At 48.5% G+C, this 13,738-nt stretch overlaps 1 protein-coding gene and 1 long non-coding RNA gene across 4 annotated transcripts; one reads left to right on the forward strand and one right to left on the reverse strand.

The window, feature by feature from the left end:
• Positions 1-1,446: 1,446 nt before the first annotated feature.
• LOC609068 lies at positions 1,447-4,146 on the reverse strand. Its single transcript, XR_005374947.1, has 4 exons — positions 4,041-4,146; positions 3,906-3,961; positions 3,736-3,823; positions 1,447-1,657 (listed from the first exon to the last, which is right to left on the reverse strand). It is a non-coding gene; the product is annotated as an uncharacterized LOC609068 (long non-coding RNA).
• CCDC51 (coiled-coil domain containing 51) lies at positions 4,033-12,683 on the forward strand. 3 transcript variants are annotated; one of them, XM_038566548.1, is made up of 4 exons: positions 4,033-4,275; positions 9,676-9,995; positions 10,980-11,144; positions 11,688-12,683. In XM_038566548.1, exons 2-4 carry the CDS (start codon positions 9,684-9,686, stop codon positions 12,441-12,443), a joined length of 1,233 nt encoding a protein of 410 aa, XP_038422476.1. In that variant the 5' UTR covers positions 4,033-4,275; positions 9,676-9,683; the 3' UTR covers positions 12,444-12,683. The 3 variants fall into 3 exon arrangements, with proteins under 3 accessions (XP_038422476.1, XP_038422478.1, XP_038422477.1); XM_038566549.1 differs by lacking the exon at positions 4,033-4,275 and adding an exon at positions 6,694-7,911; XM_038566550.1 differs by lacking the exon at positions 9,676-9,995 and having other exon boundaries at positions 4,168-4,275.
• Positions 12,684-13,738: the final 1,055 nt, after the last annotated feature.

Below are 13,738 nucleotides of genomic sequence, written 5' to 3' on the forward strand. Positions count from 1 at the left end.
CAGCTTGCTTGGAATGTAGACCATTATGGCTCAAGATAATCAGGGGATGAATCCGGACTATCAGCAGGGAGTGGCATCCAAATTCCTTAGGGCCTGACTGGTCATTGTGGGGACTCTAGTTTTTGTCCTAGGAAGCCACTGAAGAATTCTGAGCCAAGTAGAGACAAAGTATAACTTCATGGTTTATTTTTTTTTATTTTTTTAAATTTTTATTTATTTATGATAGTCACACAGAGAGAGAGAGGCAGAGACATAGACAGAGGGAGAAGCAGGCTCCATGCACCGGGAGCCTGACGTGGGATTCGATCCCGGATCTCCAGGATCGCACCCTGGGCCAAAGGCAGGCGCCAAACCGCTGCGCCACCCAGGGATCCCCTAACTTCATGGTTTAGCAAGAACACCACATCCTGAGTGAAGGTTATACCTTACAGAGCAAGGGTAGGGGGCAGGAAGATAAATGTGGATGTGGTTGCAATAATCCAGGTGAGGGATTTTAGGTCAGGATGCGGGATGGGAATGATATTGGAGGAGGTATCCAGATGCCAGATTGAATTTTGCTGATGGGTTGAATGTGATAGAAGACATGGGAACCAAAAAAAAAAAAAAAAAAAAAAAAAGACATGGGAACCTAGCAAGGGCCTTTTTGAAGCCCTAGAGTAAATGCAGACCTGGGGGGTTTCAGAGTAAGCTTGGTTCTTAGAAACTTTCAGGCTGAGTGAAGTAAGTCAATTGGAGAAGGACAAACATATGTTCTCATTCATTTGGGGAATATAAATAATAGTGAAAGGGAATATAAGGGAAGGGAGAAGAAATGTGTGGGAAATAACAGAAATGGAGACAGAACATAAAGACTCCTAACTCCGGGAAACGAACTAGGGGTGGTGGAAGGGGAGGAGGGCGGGGGGTGGGGGTGAATGGGTGACGGGCACTGGGGGGGGGCACTTGACAGGATGAGCACTGGGTGTTCTTCTGTATGTTGGTAAATTGAACACCATTAAAAAATAAATTTATTAAAAAAAAAGAAACTTTCAGGAATCCCTCTCCTTTCCTGTTTTTTTATTCCCTTTATAATGCATATAGGATGTATTAATGTTGCTCCTCTCCCATAACAAATTCCTTGACAACAGGAATTGCTCTTTGGTACACATGCAGCATGCACTTAATGGATTCCTGGCATGAAAGATGAACAATTCCATTTACAACAAATGGCAATGTGGAGGTCTTAATAGAGACCTTTTAGCCCCCAATGTACAGACTCTTTCATTAGCCTCATGTAATATATTCCATCAGGTATACAATGAATTTGTTTAATTCCAGGTGACAGTTCAGTACAGAACAAAGACTGAAGAGCACATGTTGGCAGGATTCTGGGCTAGGTTTACTCTGACCTCATAACTAAGGTAGAAATGACTGAGTGACGAGAAATAAAGAGAATATGAGCCACTGTATGATTGATTCTTTTATTATATTTTTTTTACAAAAGTTTATTCTTAATGTACAACAGGATCTAAGACAACACTTCATCCCAGCTATAGGTGGCAACAGATGCTATGATAGGGAATCCAGATGTTTAAGCAGGAATGGAATTAAGGATCATCACTGCCTCAGGCACAAGGAACAGCTTACTTTTTGCCAGATTTCTTAATTCCACCTGTGGCTGCAAAAGGAAAAAAGCGTCTCAGCTAAAGAAAAATATACTCCTTATGGTATAGTGCCAGGGGCCTGATATGCATATGTCAGTTCTTGTGCTTGACATTTCTTTTTATACAAACATGCACAGAGCTTTACCAACAGTCCATTCTGGGTAGTATTTGGATGAAGATGAGGCATGAGCATGAATACTGGCTGTGCACGGGCCTAAATCTACAGCTAAGTATTTTATATACTGGCTCATTTAATCCTCATCCTCTCATCAACCCATTTTACAGATAATGAAGTCTTAGCGATAGGTGTTGTTTAAAGTTATAAACTGGTCTGTGACAAAGCCAAGATTCCACCATGGGTAGTCTGACATCCAAGACCACATTCTCAACTGCCACATCATATCATATTAATGATCCCGGGGTGTGAAGGACTCATTATCTTTATTTTATTCAATTTACATTTGACCATATATGTGGCACATAGTAGATAACTTAATAGTTACAAAATTAAATATGTCTAACACAGTAATAAAGATCTTCTATGTCTTAACAAAATAAACCTTTAAAAAATGAGACCTGTAGTATATATACAATGGAGTACTACTCCACCATCAAAAAAATGAAATCTTGCCATTTGCAATGACATGGATGGAACTAGAGGATATTATGCTAAGTGAAATAAGTCCATCAGAGAAAGACCATTACCATATGATTTTATTCATATGTGGGATTTAATAAAACAGGATCAGAAGGGAAGAGAGGAAAAAACAAAACAAGATGAAATCAGAGAGGGGGACAAACCATAAGGGACTCTTAATCATAGGCAACAAACAGGGTTGCTGGAGGGGAGGAGTGTGGGGAGATGGTGTAACTGGGTGGTGGACATTAAGGAGGGCACTTGATGTAACGAGCACTAGGTGTTATATTAAGACTGATGAATCACTGATCTCTACTTCTGAAACTAATATATGTAAATTAATTGAATATAAATGAAAAAGAATCTTAATGAAATCTTCAATGAAAAACAAGTAATACAGGATTTCCCTAAAGATTGACCTTGTCCCTATACACAATCACAGATTAAAGGAAGGTACAAAATACCTTACGATCCAAAAGGGAATCTGAATAACTAGAATCTCAGGACTGTGAATCAAATCAAACCCAGTGAGATAAAAGTCTTGGGAAGCCCTGGATGACCCTCCCACCATCCCAGCCTCTACCAGCCCCAGTGTGGCTCACAGTGATCCCACAGGGTGGGCACAAATAACTAGAAGAAATTGTTCATTAGTTTGATAAATGTAAATAGCATCTAAGAAGCACAGAAAAGTATTCGGGCTGTTGGGCTTGAGAAATCTTTTGGTATGAAACCAACTCTTCCTACATAAAGAAAAGAGGCAGAATGGTGGATTAGATTAAAACAGCATATATCGCAATAGCACATTAAGAAGACTGGACTTGGGATCCCTGGGTGGCGCAGTGGTTTGGCGCCTGCCTTTGGCCCAGGGCGCGATCCTGGTAGACCCGGGATCGAATCCCACATCAGGCTCCCGGTGCAGGGAGCCTGCTTCTCCCTCTGCCTGTGTCTCTGCGCCTCTCTCTCTCTCTCTCTGTGACTATCATAAATAAATAAAAATTAAAAAAAAAAAAAAAAAAAAAAAAAGAAGACTGGACTTTATCTTTTAGTCTAGGTGCACCCAGAAGTGAAGACAGGATGCAAACTAGTTTACTGGAGTTAGCAATACGAGTGGTTAAGTAGAGAAATGTTATGAGCAAAAAAGCAGCACTGAAATACGAACTTGGAGCAAGAAATAGTGGACTATATTTGGAAAACTCAACTCTACGAATTTGTGCATAAAATACAGGAATTTCGGTGTTTCCCATTTCTGCCGCTTCCCTAAAGAAGGCTGTCCGGGACGAAAGAGACTTCATTTCCGAGTTGCTTTGACTGCCGCCCCTTCCCGCTGGGGCGAATCCAAGCCTGGCGAGGGGGGCAGTCAGCCGTAGCGGACGCGAGGACCCGGACCTCACCCAGGACCAGATTGATGCTCAGAACGCTTGCCCGGCTTGAGCGCTCTACTTGGCCCTCACTTACCCAGAGGTCCCTTCCCCGCGGCCTTTGCTTTTAGTTCCTCGAGTTTCTTCTGCTCCTCCTTCTGTTTCTGCTTGAATGCCTTATCTTCCTAGGGAGAGGCAGACTGGGTTCACTCCAGGCAGATTTCCCAGTCCCTCCGCACCCGCCCACGCCTCCGCGCTCGCCCTCACCTCGTCCATCTCCTTGGCCTGTTTCTTGGGCTGCTTCAGGGGCTTTTTCTTGCCACCTGTGGGGGACACAAGCATGCTCAATTCAGTCCCCGCGGGGTCCTGTCCCTCTAAGCCCCATCAACCGCAAACACTCACCTTCGCGGCCGGACATGGCGCCTGCCGACCCTTCCCCAGACCCTGCCACCGGAAGCGGAGCTCTCCTTCCCACCCCCTGCGCCTATACCTCCACGCGGGGCCTCTGATTGGCTGCTAGTCAGGAAGTTGCGCTCGCGCTGCCGGAAGCAGCTCTGGGGGCGGGCGTTAAGGGGTCAGAGATCTACTGAGTGGCGGGCGCTCGGTTTGGGTTGCGGCTTCTGCGCTGGGGCGCCAGGTACGAGGGGAGGGTCGGCTTGCCAGGGGAGCGTCCGGAAGCCAGGAGGGGTGCTTAACCGGAAGGCGCTATGCCTGGGACCGTGCATGGGGAAAGCACTGAAGGTAGAGAGAAGGGCGCGTGTGCAGAGGCCTTGAAGTTCTACGCGTTCCTGGAACCCAGGAAAGCGCGCATGGGTCAAGGGAGATGTGAAGGAGGTGACAGAAATATGGACCAGGGCTAGATCACCTGGTCCTAAAGTTTCGGAGGCCACTGGAAGGAATCTGGATTTTATAAAGCCGGGCTGTGACTTTTTGCAAAATTCTGTTTATTCATTTAATCCATTCTTGTTGAGTATATACTATATACAGAGTATTACAGGCACTGAGGCGGCCGTGAACAAAACAATGCCTGCGCAGGCAGAGCTGACATTCTGGTGGGTGAGATACCCCATTAGCAAAGTACATAAGTGAAATACACATCGCAGGTCATGGGATACGTGCTTGGAGAAAAAGAAAGCAAAGTGACTGGGATGGAAATGCATGACAGTGACACTTGAGCAGGACCTGGAAAAGATAAGGAAAGAAGCAATGCAAATAGCCAGTAGCTGGTGTGAAGGTCCGGCTGTGGGGATAGCCTAGTGTGTTCCAACAACATCAAGAAAGTCCATTCATGGTAATTACCTGAACGATGAGTTAGCTAGCTTTATTGTGGTAAATGTTTAGTAACATATACATGTATATATGTATCGAGTGTATCAAATCATCATGTTGTGTATCTTATACTTACACAGTGATATGAATCATTTGTATGTCAACAAAGCTGTGTTGGGAGGAAGGTCCATATGATTGGAGCAGAGTGAGAAGGGTATGCTAGTGGAAGATGAGGTGAGAAAAGAATGAGAGCCAGGACAGGGATGCCCTGTAGACCATGGAAAAAAATTTGGCTTTTTACATTGTGAGAAATGAGGAATCATTGCAGAGAGAGACATGGTTTGGCTTGTTTTTTTGTTTTTTAAGATTTTATTTATTTATTCATGAGAGACACAGAGAGAGAGAAGCAGGCTCCACCCAGGAAGTCCGATGCAGGACTCCATCCCGGGACTCCAGGACCACACCCTGAGCACGGAAGGCAAGCGCTAAACCGCTGAGCCACCCAGGGATCCCAGGCCTGTGTTTTGAAAGGACCACTGGCTGCTTTGTTGACCATAGCTGTAGTGGTTAGAGTAAAAGCATGGAAACCTGGTCAGAAGGCTCTTATGGTAATAGATATTAGTCATTGGGACCAGGTGGTAGCAGTGGCAGGGGTAAGAGAAGGAGGGATTTTAGTTTTAGAAAGGAAGTAGCATTTGGTGATGAATTGGATATGAGATGGAAGAGAAACCAAGGAGTCAGGGATAATTTGAGGGTTTTGGTCTGATTTGGACTTGCAGTTTCCATCAACCAAGATGGAAAAGGCAAGTAGGGGAGTGAGGTTAAGATCCCCATTAATCTTCTAACCAGATATGTGGATTGAGCAGTTGGGTAAATGAATCTGGAATCTATGGGAGAGGGCTGGGCTAGAAAAATCAGAGTGTAGTTGATTGTTTTTTAAAGTAATGGTTCTGGGACACCTGGGTGACTCAGCGGTTGAGCGTTTGCCTACGGCCCAGAGCATGATCCTGGAGTCCCAGGATCGAGTCCCACATCGGGCTCCCTGCATGGAGCCTGCTTTTCCCTCTGCCTGTGTCTCTGCTTCTGGGTGTGTGTGTGTGTGTGTGTGTCTTGTGAATAAATAAATAAAATCTTTAAAAAAAAGTAATAGTTTTATTGAGATAACAATTTACATACCATACAATTCACTTATGTAATGTGTACAACTCAGCGTTTTTAGTATATTTCCAGTGTTGTTCAACCATCAGTATAATTAATTTTATAACATTTCTGTAGATGTCTTTTAAAGCCATGGAGCTGAATAAGAAAGAAGTCTAAGGACCTTGCCCTGCAGCCCTCTATGTGGAGAGAGGTTCAGGAGATGAATGGGAACTGGAAGCCAAGTGTAGAAGGCATTTGAAGGAGGTAGCACAAGGCATAGGCTACTGATAGGGCAAGTAAGGGGAGGACTGAGAACTGGATTTAGCAATGTGGAAGTGACCTGGACAAGAGCATTTCCGATGGCATTGTGGTTGTGAGGGCCAGATCAGAGAGGGTTCAAGAGAGAATGAGAGAAGAGGAACTGGAGACCGCGAGTACAGACAATCTGTCAAAGAGTTTGGCTGTACAGAGGGGCAGAGAAGTGGGGATGTTGCTGGAGGGATGTCTGATCAATTAGTGAGCAGTGTCAGGTGGGGAGAGCAAAGGGACCTGGGGCACAGCTTGGGCTTCCTAGAGCATGAATTCTTCATTCTGAAGAACAAGAGAGAATGTGGAAATTGGACAGATACTGGCAGGTAGGTAGGTATGATAGGAGTTTATAGAAGTTGTCTTCCAATTTTTAAATATTTTCTTAGGGAAAAATGAAGCAAGCTGTGAGTGAGGAAGAGGTACAAGTGATGGAGGTTCATGGGATGGAAAGTTGATAGGAGATGATCATCAGGATAGAATGAGAGAATGGATTTGGAGGGGCAGGGTTCTGAATGTGGCCCTCAAGACCATCTTAATATGGTCTCTGTTTACCTCTTCCACCTCTCTTCTGTCCTCTCTCCTTCCTTCTGCTGTTTTATAGCTGCACTCGCTGCCTTTCAGGTTGTGGATGGCCCCGAGTGCATCTCTACTTTGCCCCCTCTGCCAGGAACACTTGCCCTGTGCTGACCAACGGCTTGTGAGATGTTTGAGTGATGAGGGGCTGAGAGTCAGGCTGAGTGGGAGCTGGGTGGTTGAGAGGAGGGACTGGAATAGAGAAACAACCTGAGTCATTTCTTCACCCAGCAAAGTCTGTTGTCACTAAGCTTGTGTTCTGGTGAGGGGTCTGGCAATGTAAAGAAGGCAAATATGTGCCTGATGGAGAAAAATAAAGCAGATGGCCCAGGAAGGGATGGTCAAGAAAGGCCTTGCCATGAGCCAAGACCGAGCTAAGACATAGAATTCTGTCAGGATGAGCTGACTGGAGCTGCAGAGGAAGAGTGGTCCAGGTGGAGGAAGTAGCAGGGTTGGCTTCACATGTTTGGGTGCCTATAGTGGGGGATAGGGGCAGAGAAGAGGAAAGGGATGACGGTCCAGGGGACCCGGCCTTGTTGACCACTGGCGGGCCTGGTGTTTGTGGCAGCGAGATGGGAGCTGTCGAGGGTTCTGAACCAAGGAATGCAAAATGATGAGTTGATAGAGCCTTGGGTTGTGAAGAATGGCTCCGAATGGCAGGGAGGAAGCAAGGACTGGGGAGGATGCTGTTGTCACTGCCAGGGATGGGTGACCTTCTTGGCTTCCAAGAGTGGTTGGCTAATAGAGGAGGAGCTGGGGAAGGAGGCTGAGAAGGTGGGAGGAAGCCAAGATTGGAAAGTGACTTCAAAGAAAAGGGTGGTGAAAGCTGCAGAGATTTGGAGAAGAAATCTGAGAAGCATCTGCTGGATCTAGCAAGGTGGAAGTTTTGCGGGGCCTCCAGGAGAGCAACCTTGTGGTGGAGTGGGATCAAGATAGAATGAGGGCTGAGGAAGTAATGACAGCCAAGGCGGACACTTTTCTGGTGAGTGTTTCTGAAAAGGAGAGGGCTGTCATTGGCTGGGCTGCAAGTCTGTGTGCTTTGCTTTGATGCAGTGTACACCTGTAGGATTGTTGTGGGGTCACAGTTCAGTGCAATGGGTGCTGACATTGAGACCTGGGAAGCTAGCTTGATCCCTGGGTTACAGATATTGTATGCCTTCTTGGGCTTATGAATGGGGCCCTGGAGTTCAGGTGTGGGACCAGCTTGGAACCAGTGTTATAGAAATGTTTCCCTCTGTGGCTCTCAGCTCGGACCCACTTTGGGCAGGAGGCAGGTCCCTGCCCAACCAACTTTGTTTCCTAGAGGGTCTGAGCTTCTCCAAGCACAGCATAAGGGGGAGGAGGTGGGGATGCTCTAAGATGGGCTCTATTACATCCAGAAGCCCCTTTCTTCATCACCAGAACTCCTCCAGTCAGGCTTCCTGTCCCCAGCTCCCTCTGCTTTTCTCTCTGGCCTGGTTATTTGGCCACCAGGTGTCACTCTGACAGCCAGAGTCAGTACTTGAGGGCTTGTGTGTATGTGGGGGAGTGTAGGGAGGTTGGCCAGAGGAGGGAGTGCTGGCCCAGGTTTGCCGGGAGCATGGTCACTGGCCCTATCTTGGGGTCCTCAGAGTCCCTGCTGATCTTGGGCTCAGGCAAGGTCTGACTGGGTAATAGCAGTCTCCTTGTGCTGTTTAGGTAACAAGAAGTGGGTGGTGTTGTGGCCCAAGCATCAAAGCAAGGTTGAAAAGGGAAAGATTAAAGAAACCTAACCTGTAGAGCATGACTAAGGTTGGAGAGGCTGGGGGGGTGCCAACGGGGTCGGTGGTTGGAAGCTTATGGAAGGTCAGAAGATCTCGAGATGGGACTAGGAGCCTGGACAGTCTAGGCTCAGAGCGCAGAGGAGAGGTGCTTGTGTGAATCTAAGAAAAGCCGTCCTCTGTAAAGAGATCCGGACGTTTTGTTTCCTTTTTCTCCTGTGATTGTCTTCTCAGAGGACAGCTGAGGAGGGAATTTTCTGCCTTGGGACATAAACGACCTTTGGCCTTAAATATACGTATAACTGCTTCCTCAGTGCTGCAGCAGCCCTCAGAGTCCAGGCAGTTGGTTCTGATGGTCTCTTACAGAAATCTTTCCCCAAGGTTGCCTTGGTTCCACTCCTGATTTCCCCAGGAGTTTTTATGAATCTTTGTGGGGCTTTGTCAGCATGGGCACAACTCAACTTTGAGAATTTTCTTTGATGTTGTCAGAAAACCTGGTACCAGGATTCTCATCCAAGTCCCAAGAGACCTGGGGGACATGGGAAAGGTGGAATGGGAAGGTCTGGTGGCATTGTGGAGGGAGGTGGAAGGCATGGTCTTTCTGTCTTTCTTTTTTTTTTAAAGATTTTATTTATTCATGAGAGACACAGAGAGACAGAGACATAGGCAGAGGGAGAAGTAGGCTCCCTGCTTGGATCCTGATGTGGAGTCAGTCCCAGGACCCCAGGATCACGCCCTGAGCCAAAGGCAGATGCTCAACCACTGAGCCACCCAGGCACCCAAGGCATGGTCCCCTAAATATGTTCTTCCCTGAGCTGTCTGGGGGCATCCAGGGGAAGTCTGACTACAGCGGCTGCAGTCTCCAGGCATAGCAGGGTAGCGCTCAGTCTGGACTTCTTCATGGGAATTAGTTCAGAACTGTCCCTAGACCTTAAAACCTGACTTATGCCCAGCTTTTCTCAGCTCTGCGCTGATTTGTCTGGCATTCCCCACCCCCACCCCAACAGGTCTCCTGATGACAGGGCACAGCACCGCGTTTACCATGCAGCACATCGTGGGTGTGCCCCACGTGTTGGTGCGGAGGGGCCTCCTTGGAAGGGACCTCTTTATGACCAGGACTCTCTGCAGCCCAGGCCCTAGCCAGCCCAGAGAGAAAAGACCTCAGGAGGTGGCCCTGGGGCTGTATCATCGCCTCACAGCTCTGGGAAGAGCCCTGGGGCACGACATTCGGCAGCGAGCGTCCTCCACAGCCACAACTTGGTGGGACAGATATGAAGAGTTTGTTGGACTCAATGAGGTTCGAGAGGCCCAGGGAAACGTGACTGAGGTGAGGAGGGAAGTCGGGGTGGTTGGCCCTGCCTTCTGAGTTGGGAAATGTGGCCTGGATGCTCCTGCCAAATATTCAGTAGCCACATGATGCTGGGAAGCCATGCCCAGATTTGCCTTTTCTTGAACAAATACTATTAGCAGAGGGATCTGACTCATTTCTCATGTGATAGTCTGGATTTGGTAGTACTGGGGTGACGATCTCTGTGTAACTGTGCCCACCTACCTGAGAACAGGTTTCTGTGTACTGAGCAGTCCATTGTGTTAGGCCAGTGAACACTTCCTACATTGACTCTTTGGGGTTGGTGAGAGTCTTAGAGTGTCCTCAAAGTCCCGAGTATAATTAAAATAGCCCCTGTGAAGGTAGAGGCACAGGGCTAGGACAGCATCATAGGTGCAGTAGAAAGAGCTGCCCGTGGCTGTGAAGCCTTTGGTGGCAACGGCAATGCAGTCTGTCATCTCTTTTCCTACTCCTGCCTAGCGCAGACCAGGCTGGTGAGGTGGCAAGAACCTGGGGTTCAGAGGGGGATTTTGAGGCACAGTGCCATCTCTCCCCTTGGAGGTGGTGATCTTGGCTGAGCTGCCCTTTCTGGGTCTGTAAAATGGAGGCCATAGCAATACCTCTGGTGGCATTGTTTTGAGATGTAGCTAAGGTAATGTGAAACAGCTTAGGAACCTTGGTTCCTCTTTGTGGTTTGTATCAGACTAGAATTGGCTGGGTTTTGTATATAGCATTAGCTATTTCCCAGTTTCTCAGTTTCTCAGGGGCAAATTATTTCTACCTGAATGGATAAATCTGATGGTTCTGATGGGTGCGGCCTGGGGCTGCACTTTGAGGATTGCCCGGATTTTGTGTCTGAGGGAATCTTTTCCACTCTTTGCACTGACACTGCACTCACCTTAGCCACAGCCTCGTTGGGAATGGAGCTGAACCTGTGTGGGCTTTGAAGGGAAAGGCAGACTGCCTCCATTGTTCTCTCTGTAGGCAGAGAAAGTGTTTATGGTGGCTCGAGGGCTTGTCCGAGAGGCTCGAGAAGACTTGGAAGTTCACCAGGCCAAGCTGAAGGAGGTGAGGGACCGCTTGGACCGCATCTCCAGAGAGGATAACCAATACCTAGAACTGGCTACGCTGGAGCACCGAATGCTGCAGGTAGGCACCTCATGAGACAGCCCTTTCTCACTGGACAGGGACCTTAGCCCACCTGGTCAGGGAAAGGCAAGTTGGGAACCATCACTGGCTGGTGGTCAGAGATCTGGTGAGGAGGTAAACCAGAAGGTACACTGGGCCCCAGGCTTCCAGAGCCTATCCACCCACTTCCTCCTGTTGTATGGAGGTCAGCAGTCCAGGGCAATATGATCTGAGTCCCAGATTGCTGAGGAAGGAGCTTCATGGAGAGGGTACTGGCCCAGAGAGGGCCAGATACTTCCCTCTGATGGATTAATTCTGTAGTCATTAGTGCATGTCTGAGCAGACCCAGAAATGCTTGGGTAGAAGGTAGTACAGCTCATCTTGACCCCCCCAATTCCTTTGCTCCCTGTCCTGACTGGGCATACTCTGCCTTCATTCATTCAGCGGGTTAATGGAGCATGTAGGCTTTGCCAGGTGTGAGGAGGCTGAGCCCCAGGGACATCTGCTGGTGGCTGCAGCTGCAGGGCCACATTGCTGCTGTGTAATGCAGCTTTGCCTTTGCAGGAGGAGAAGAGGCTTCGGGCAACCTATCAGCATGCTGAAGACTCTGAGCGAGAGAAGTTCTCCCTCTTCTCTGCAGCTGTGCGAGAAAGTCATGAGAAGGAGCGCACTCGAGCTGAGAGGACCAAGAACTGGTCCCTCATTGGGTCAGTCCTGGGGGCCCTGATTGGTGTTGCGGGCTCCACCTACGTGAACCGTGTCCGGCTGCAGGAGCTGAAGGCATTGCTTTTAGAGGCACAGAAGGGTCCTGCTAGCCTCCAGGAGGCCATCCGAGAACAGGCATCCTCCTACTCCCTCCAGCAGAGGGACCTCCACGACCTCATGGTGGACCTAAGGGGCCTGGTACAAGCTGGGCCCAGGCAGAGCTCTGGAGCCCAGGCAGGTACTTCTCCCACCCGAGACAGAGACACTGATGTCCTTTCAGCTGCTTTGAAGGAGCAGCTCAGCCATTCCAGGCAGGTCCATTCCTGTCTAGAGGGTTTACGAGAGCGACTTGATGGCTTGGAAAAGACTTTCAGCCAAACGGCTGAGGTGGTTCAGCTTGCAAAGGCTGCAGCACATCCAGGCCTGGTGGAGCAAGCAAATGGGGCTCTGCCTGGCTCCTTGCTGGAACAGGGGAGCATGATCCTGGCACTGTCGGACATGGAGCAGAGGCTAGAAGCCCAGGTCAACAGGAACACCATCTACAGCACGCTGGTCACCTCTATGACATTTGTGGCTGCACTACCTATACTCTACATGCTGTTCAGGCCCAGTTAGCCCCTGACCCTCCTCCAAAGGGTCTGAGGGTATAGGTGTGGATATGGATTTAGTTAGAGAATCCCAACAATGAAGTGAGCCTTTGGGGTGCACCCAGCCTCAGCCTGAGGCTGAGCACCGTCTGTGTGGCTCACTGGTAGGCATACTTTGCTTTTTAGAAAATACTCATTTACATTAATTATCAAAACTTTGTGCTGATGTCCAATTAAAATATCTTTGGGTTTGTGTTACTTAAAGTAATTTACATCAGAGTTTTTCTTGTTGAAGACTGAGATTTGGGACTTGAGGGTTGGACCTAGAATTATGGTTATCATCGCCCCCTTTAGTTTCTCACTCCTCTTGGTCTTGTCCTCAGTTCAGGACCATGTTGGATGTACTTCCCCTTGAGGCCTGGGTTTTTGTTTGGATTGCCTGGCCTGGCCTTTGCTTGCCTGACTCTCCGTCTCGTGTCAGATAGCCAGGGAGTTCCAGTGAGTGGAACCTAGCCTGCACACTACTGACCATAGTGACTGCCTTGTTTCTGCCTTGTTACTTTCTCTGCCAGGGTGGGGAGAACCTTCTGGTTCTAACACTGGAGGGATGATCAGAAGAGAGCAGGGAAGAAGGATCAGGGGAATGGTTGATAAATATTGCTGGGGATGTAATTATAGAGATTGGGTCCCTGTGCAGAGAGCTTTGGGCAGCCTTAGTATGCCCCTAGAGTTAGGTGTCCTTCCATACACAGACTAAGGACAGCCTGTACAGGCAGGGGCAAAGCTCATCCCATCAACAGTGTAAAGTAAATGGCAATGATGGGGAGGGGCCTCCCAGAGGTGAGAGGTGCAGTGGGGGATCCTGGGGTGGACTGCCTAGAAAGGGATTTCCTTTTTCAGAGAACAGCAACCTTTGACCTCCTGAGTAAATGGCCATGAGTGGCCTGGTATGTCCTTGAGTAAACAGGAACAGCCAGGAGCACTCTGTACTCTCTGCGGGTCTGGAAAAGCCACTCCTCTGAGAGCATGTGGAGGTATGTAGGATCTGTGGGGAGGGGCTTCTGTGGGCTGGGACTTGTTTGCCTGGGCCTGTGTAGAACCCACTCTCAGCAGGGGCCAGTGGAGCCAGTAGGGTTTCCCATGAGATGCCCTCTCTCCTTGGAGCCTGTTATCAGGCTTGGGCTGTGTTCACAGTCCAAGTGTGGTCCCATGGGTTCTGTGATCTGGGTGCCTCGTTCCTTGGTCATTGGTCACTCTATTTTTGACCTTGTTTCTTTGTGTAATGGTTCCTCAGGATGGTGTGGGATGTTCACCCTCCTGATG

Source organism: Canis lupus, chromosome 20 (genome assembly GCF_011100685.1).
Source record: "Canis lupus familiaris isolate Mischka breed German Shepherd chromosome 20, alternate assembly UU_Cfam_GSD_1.0, whole genome shotgun sequence".
NCBI classification, from domain to species: domain Eukaryota; kingdom Metazoa; phylum Chordata; class Mammalia; order Carnivora; family Canidae; genus Canis; species Canis lupus.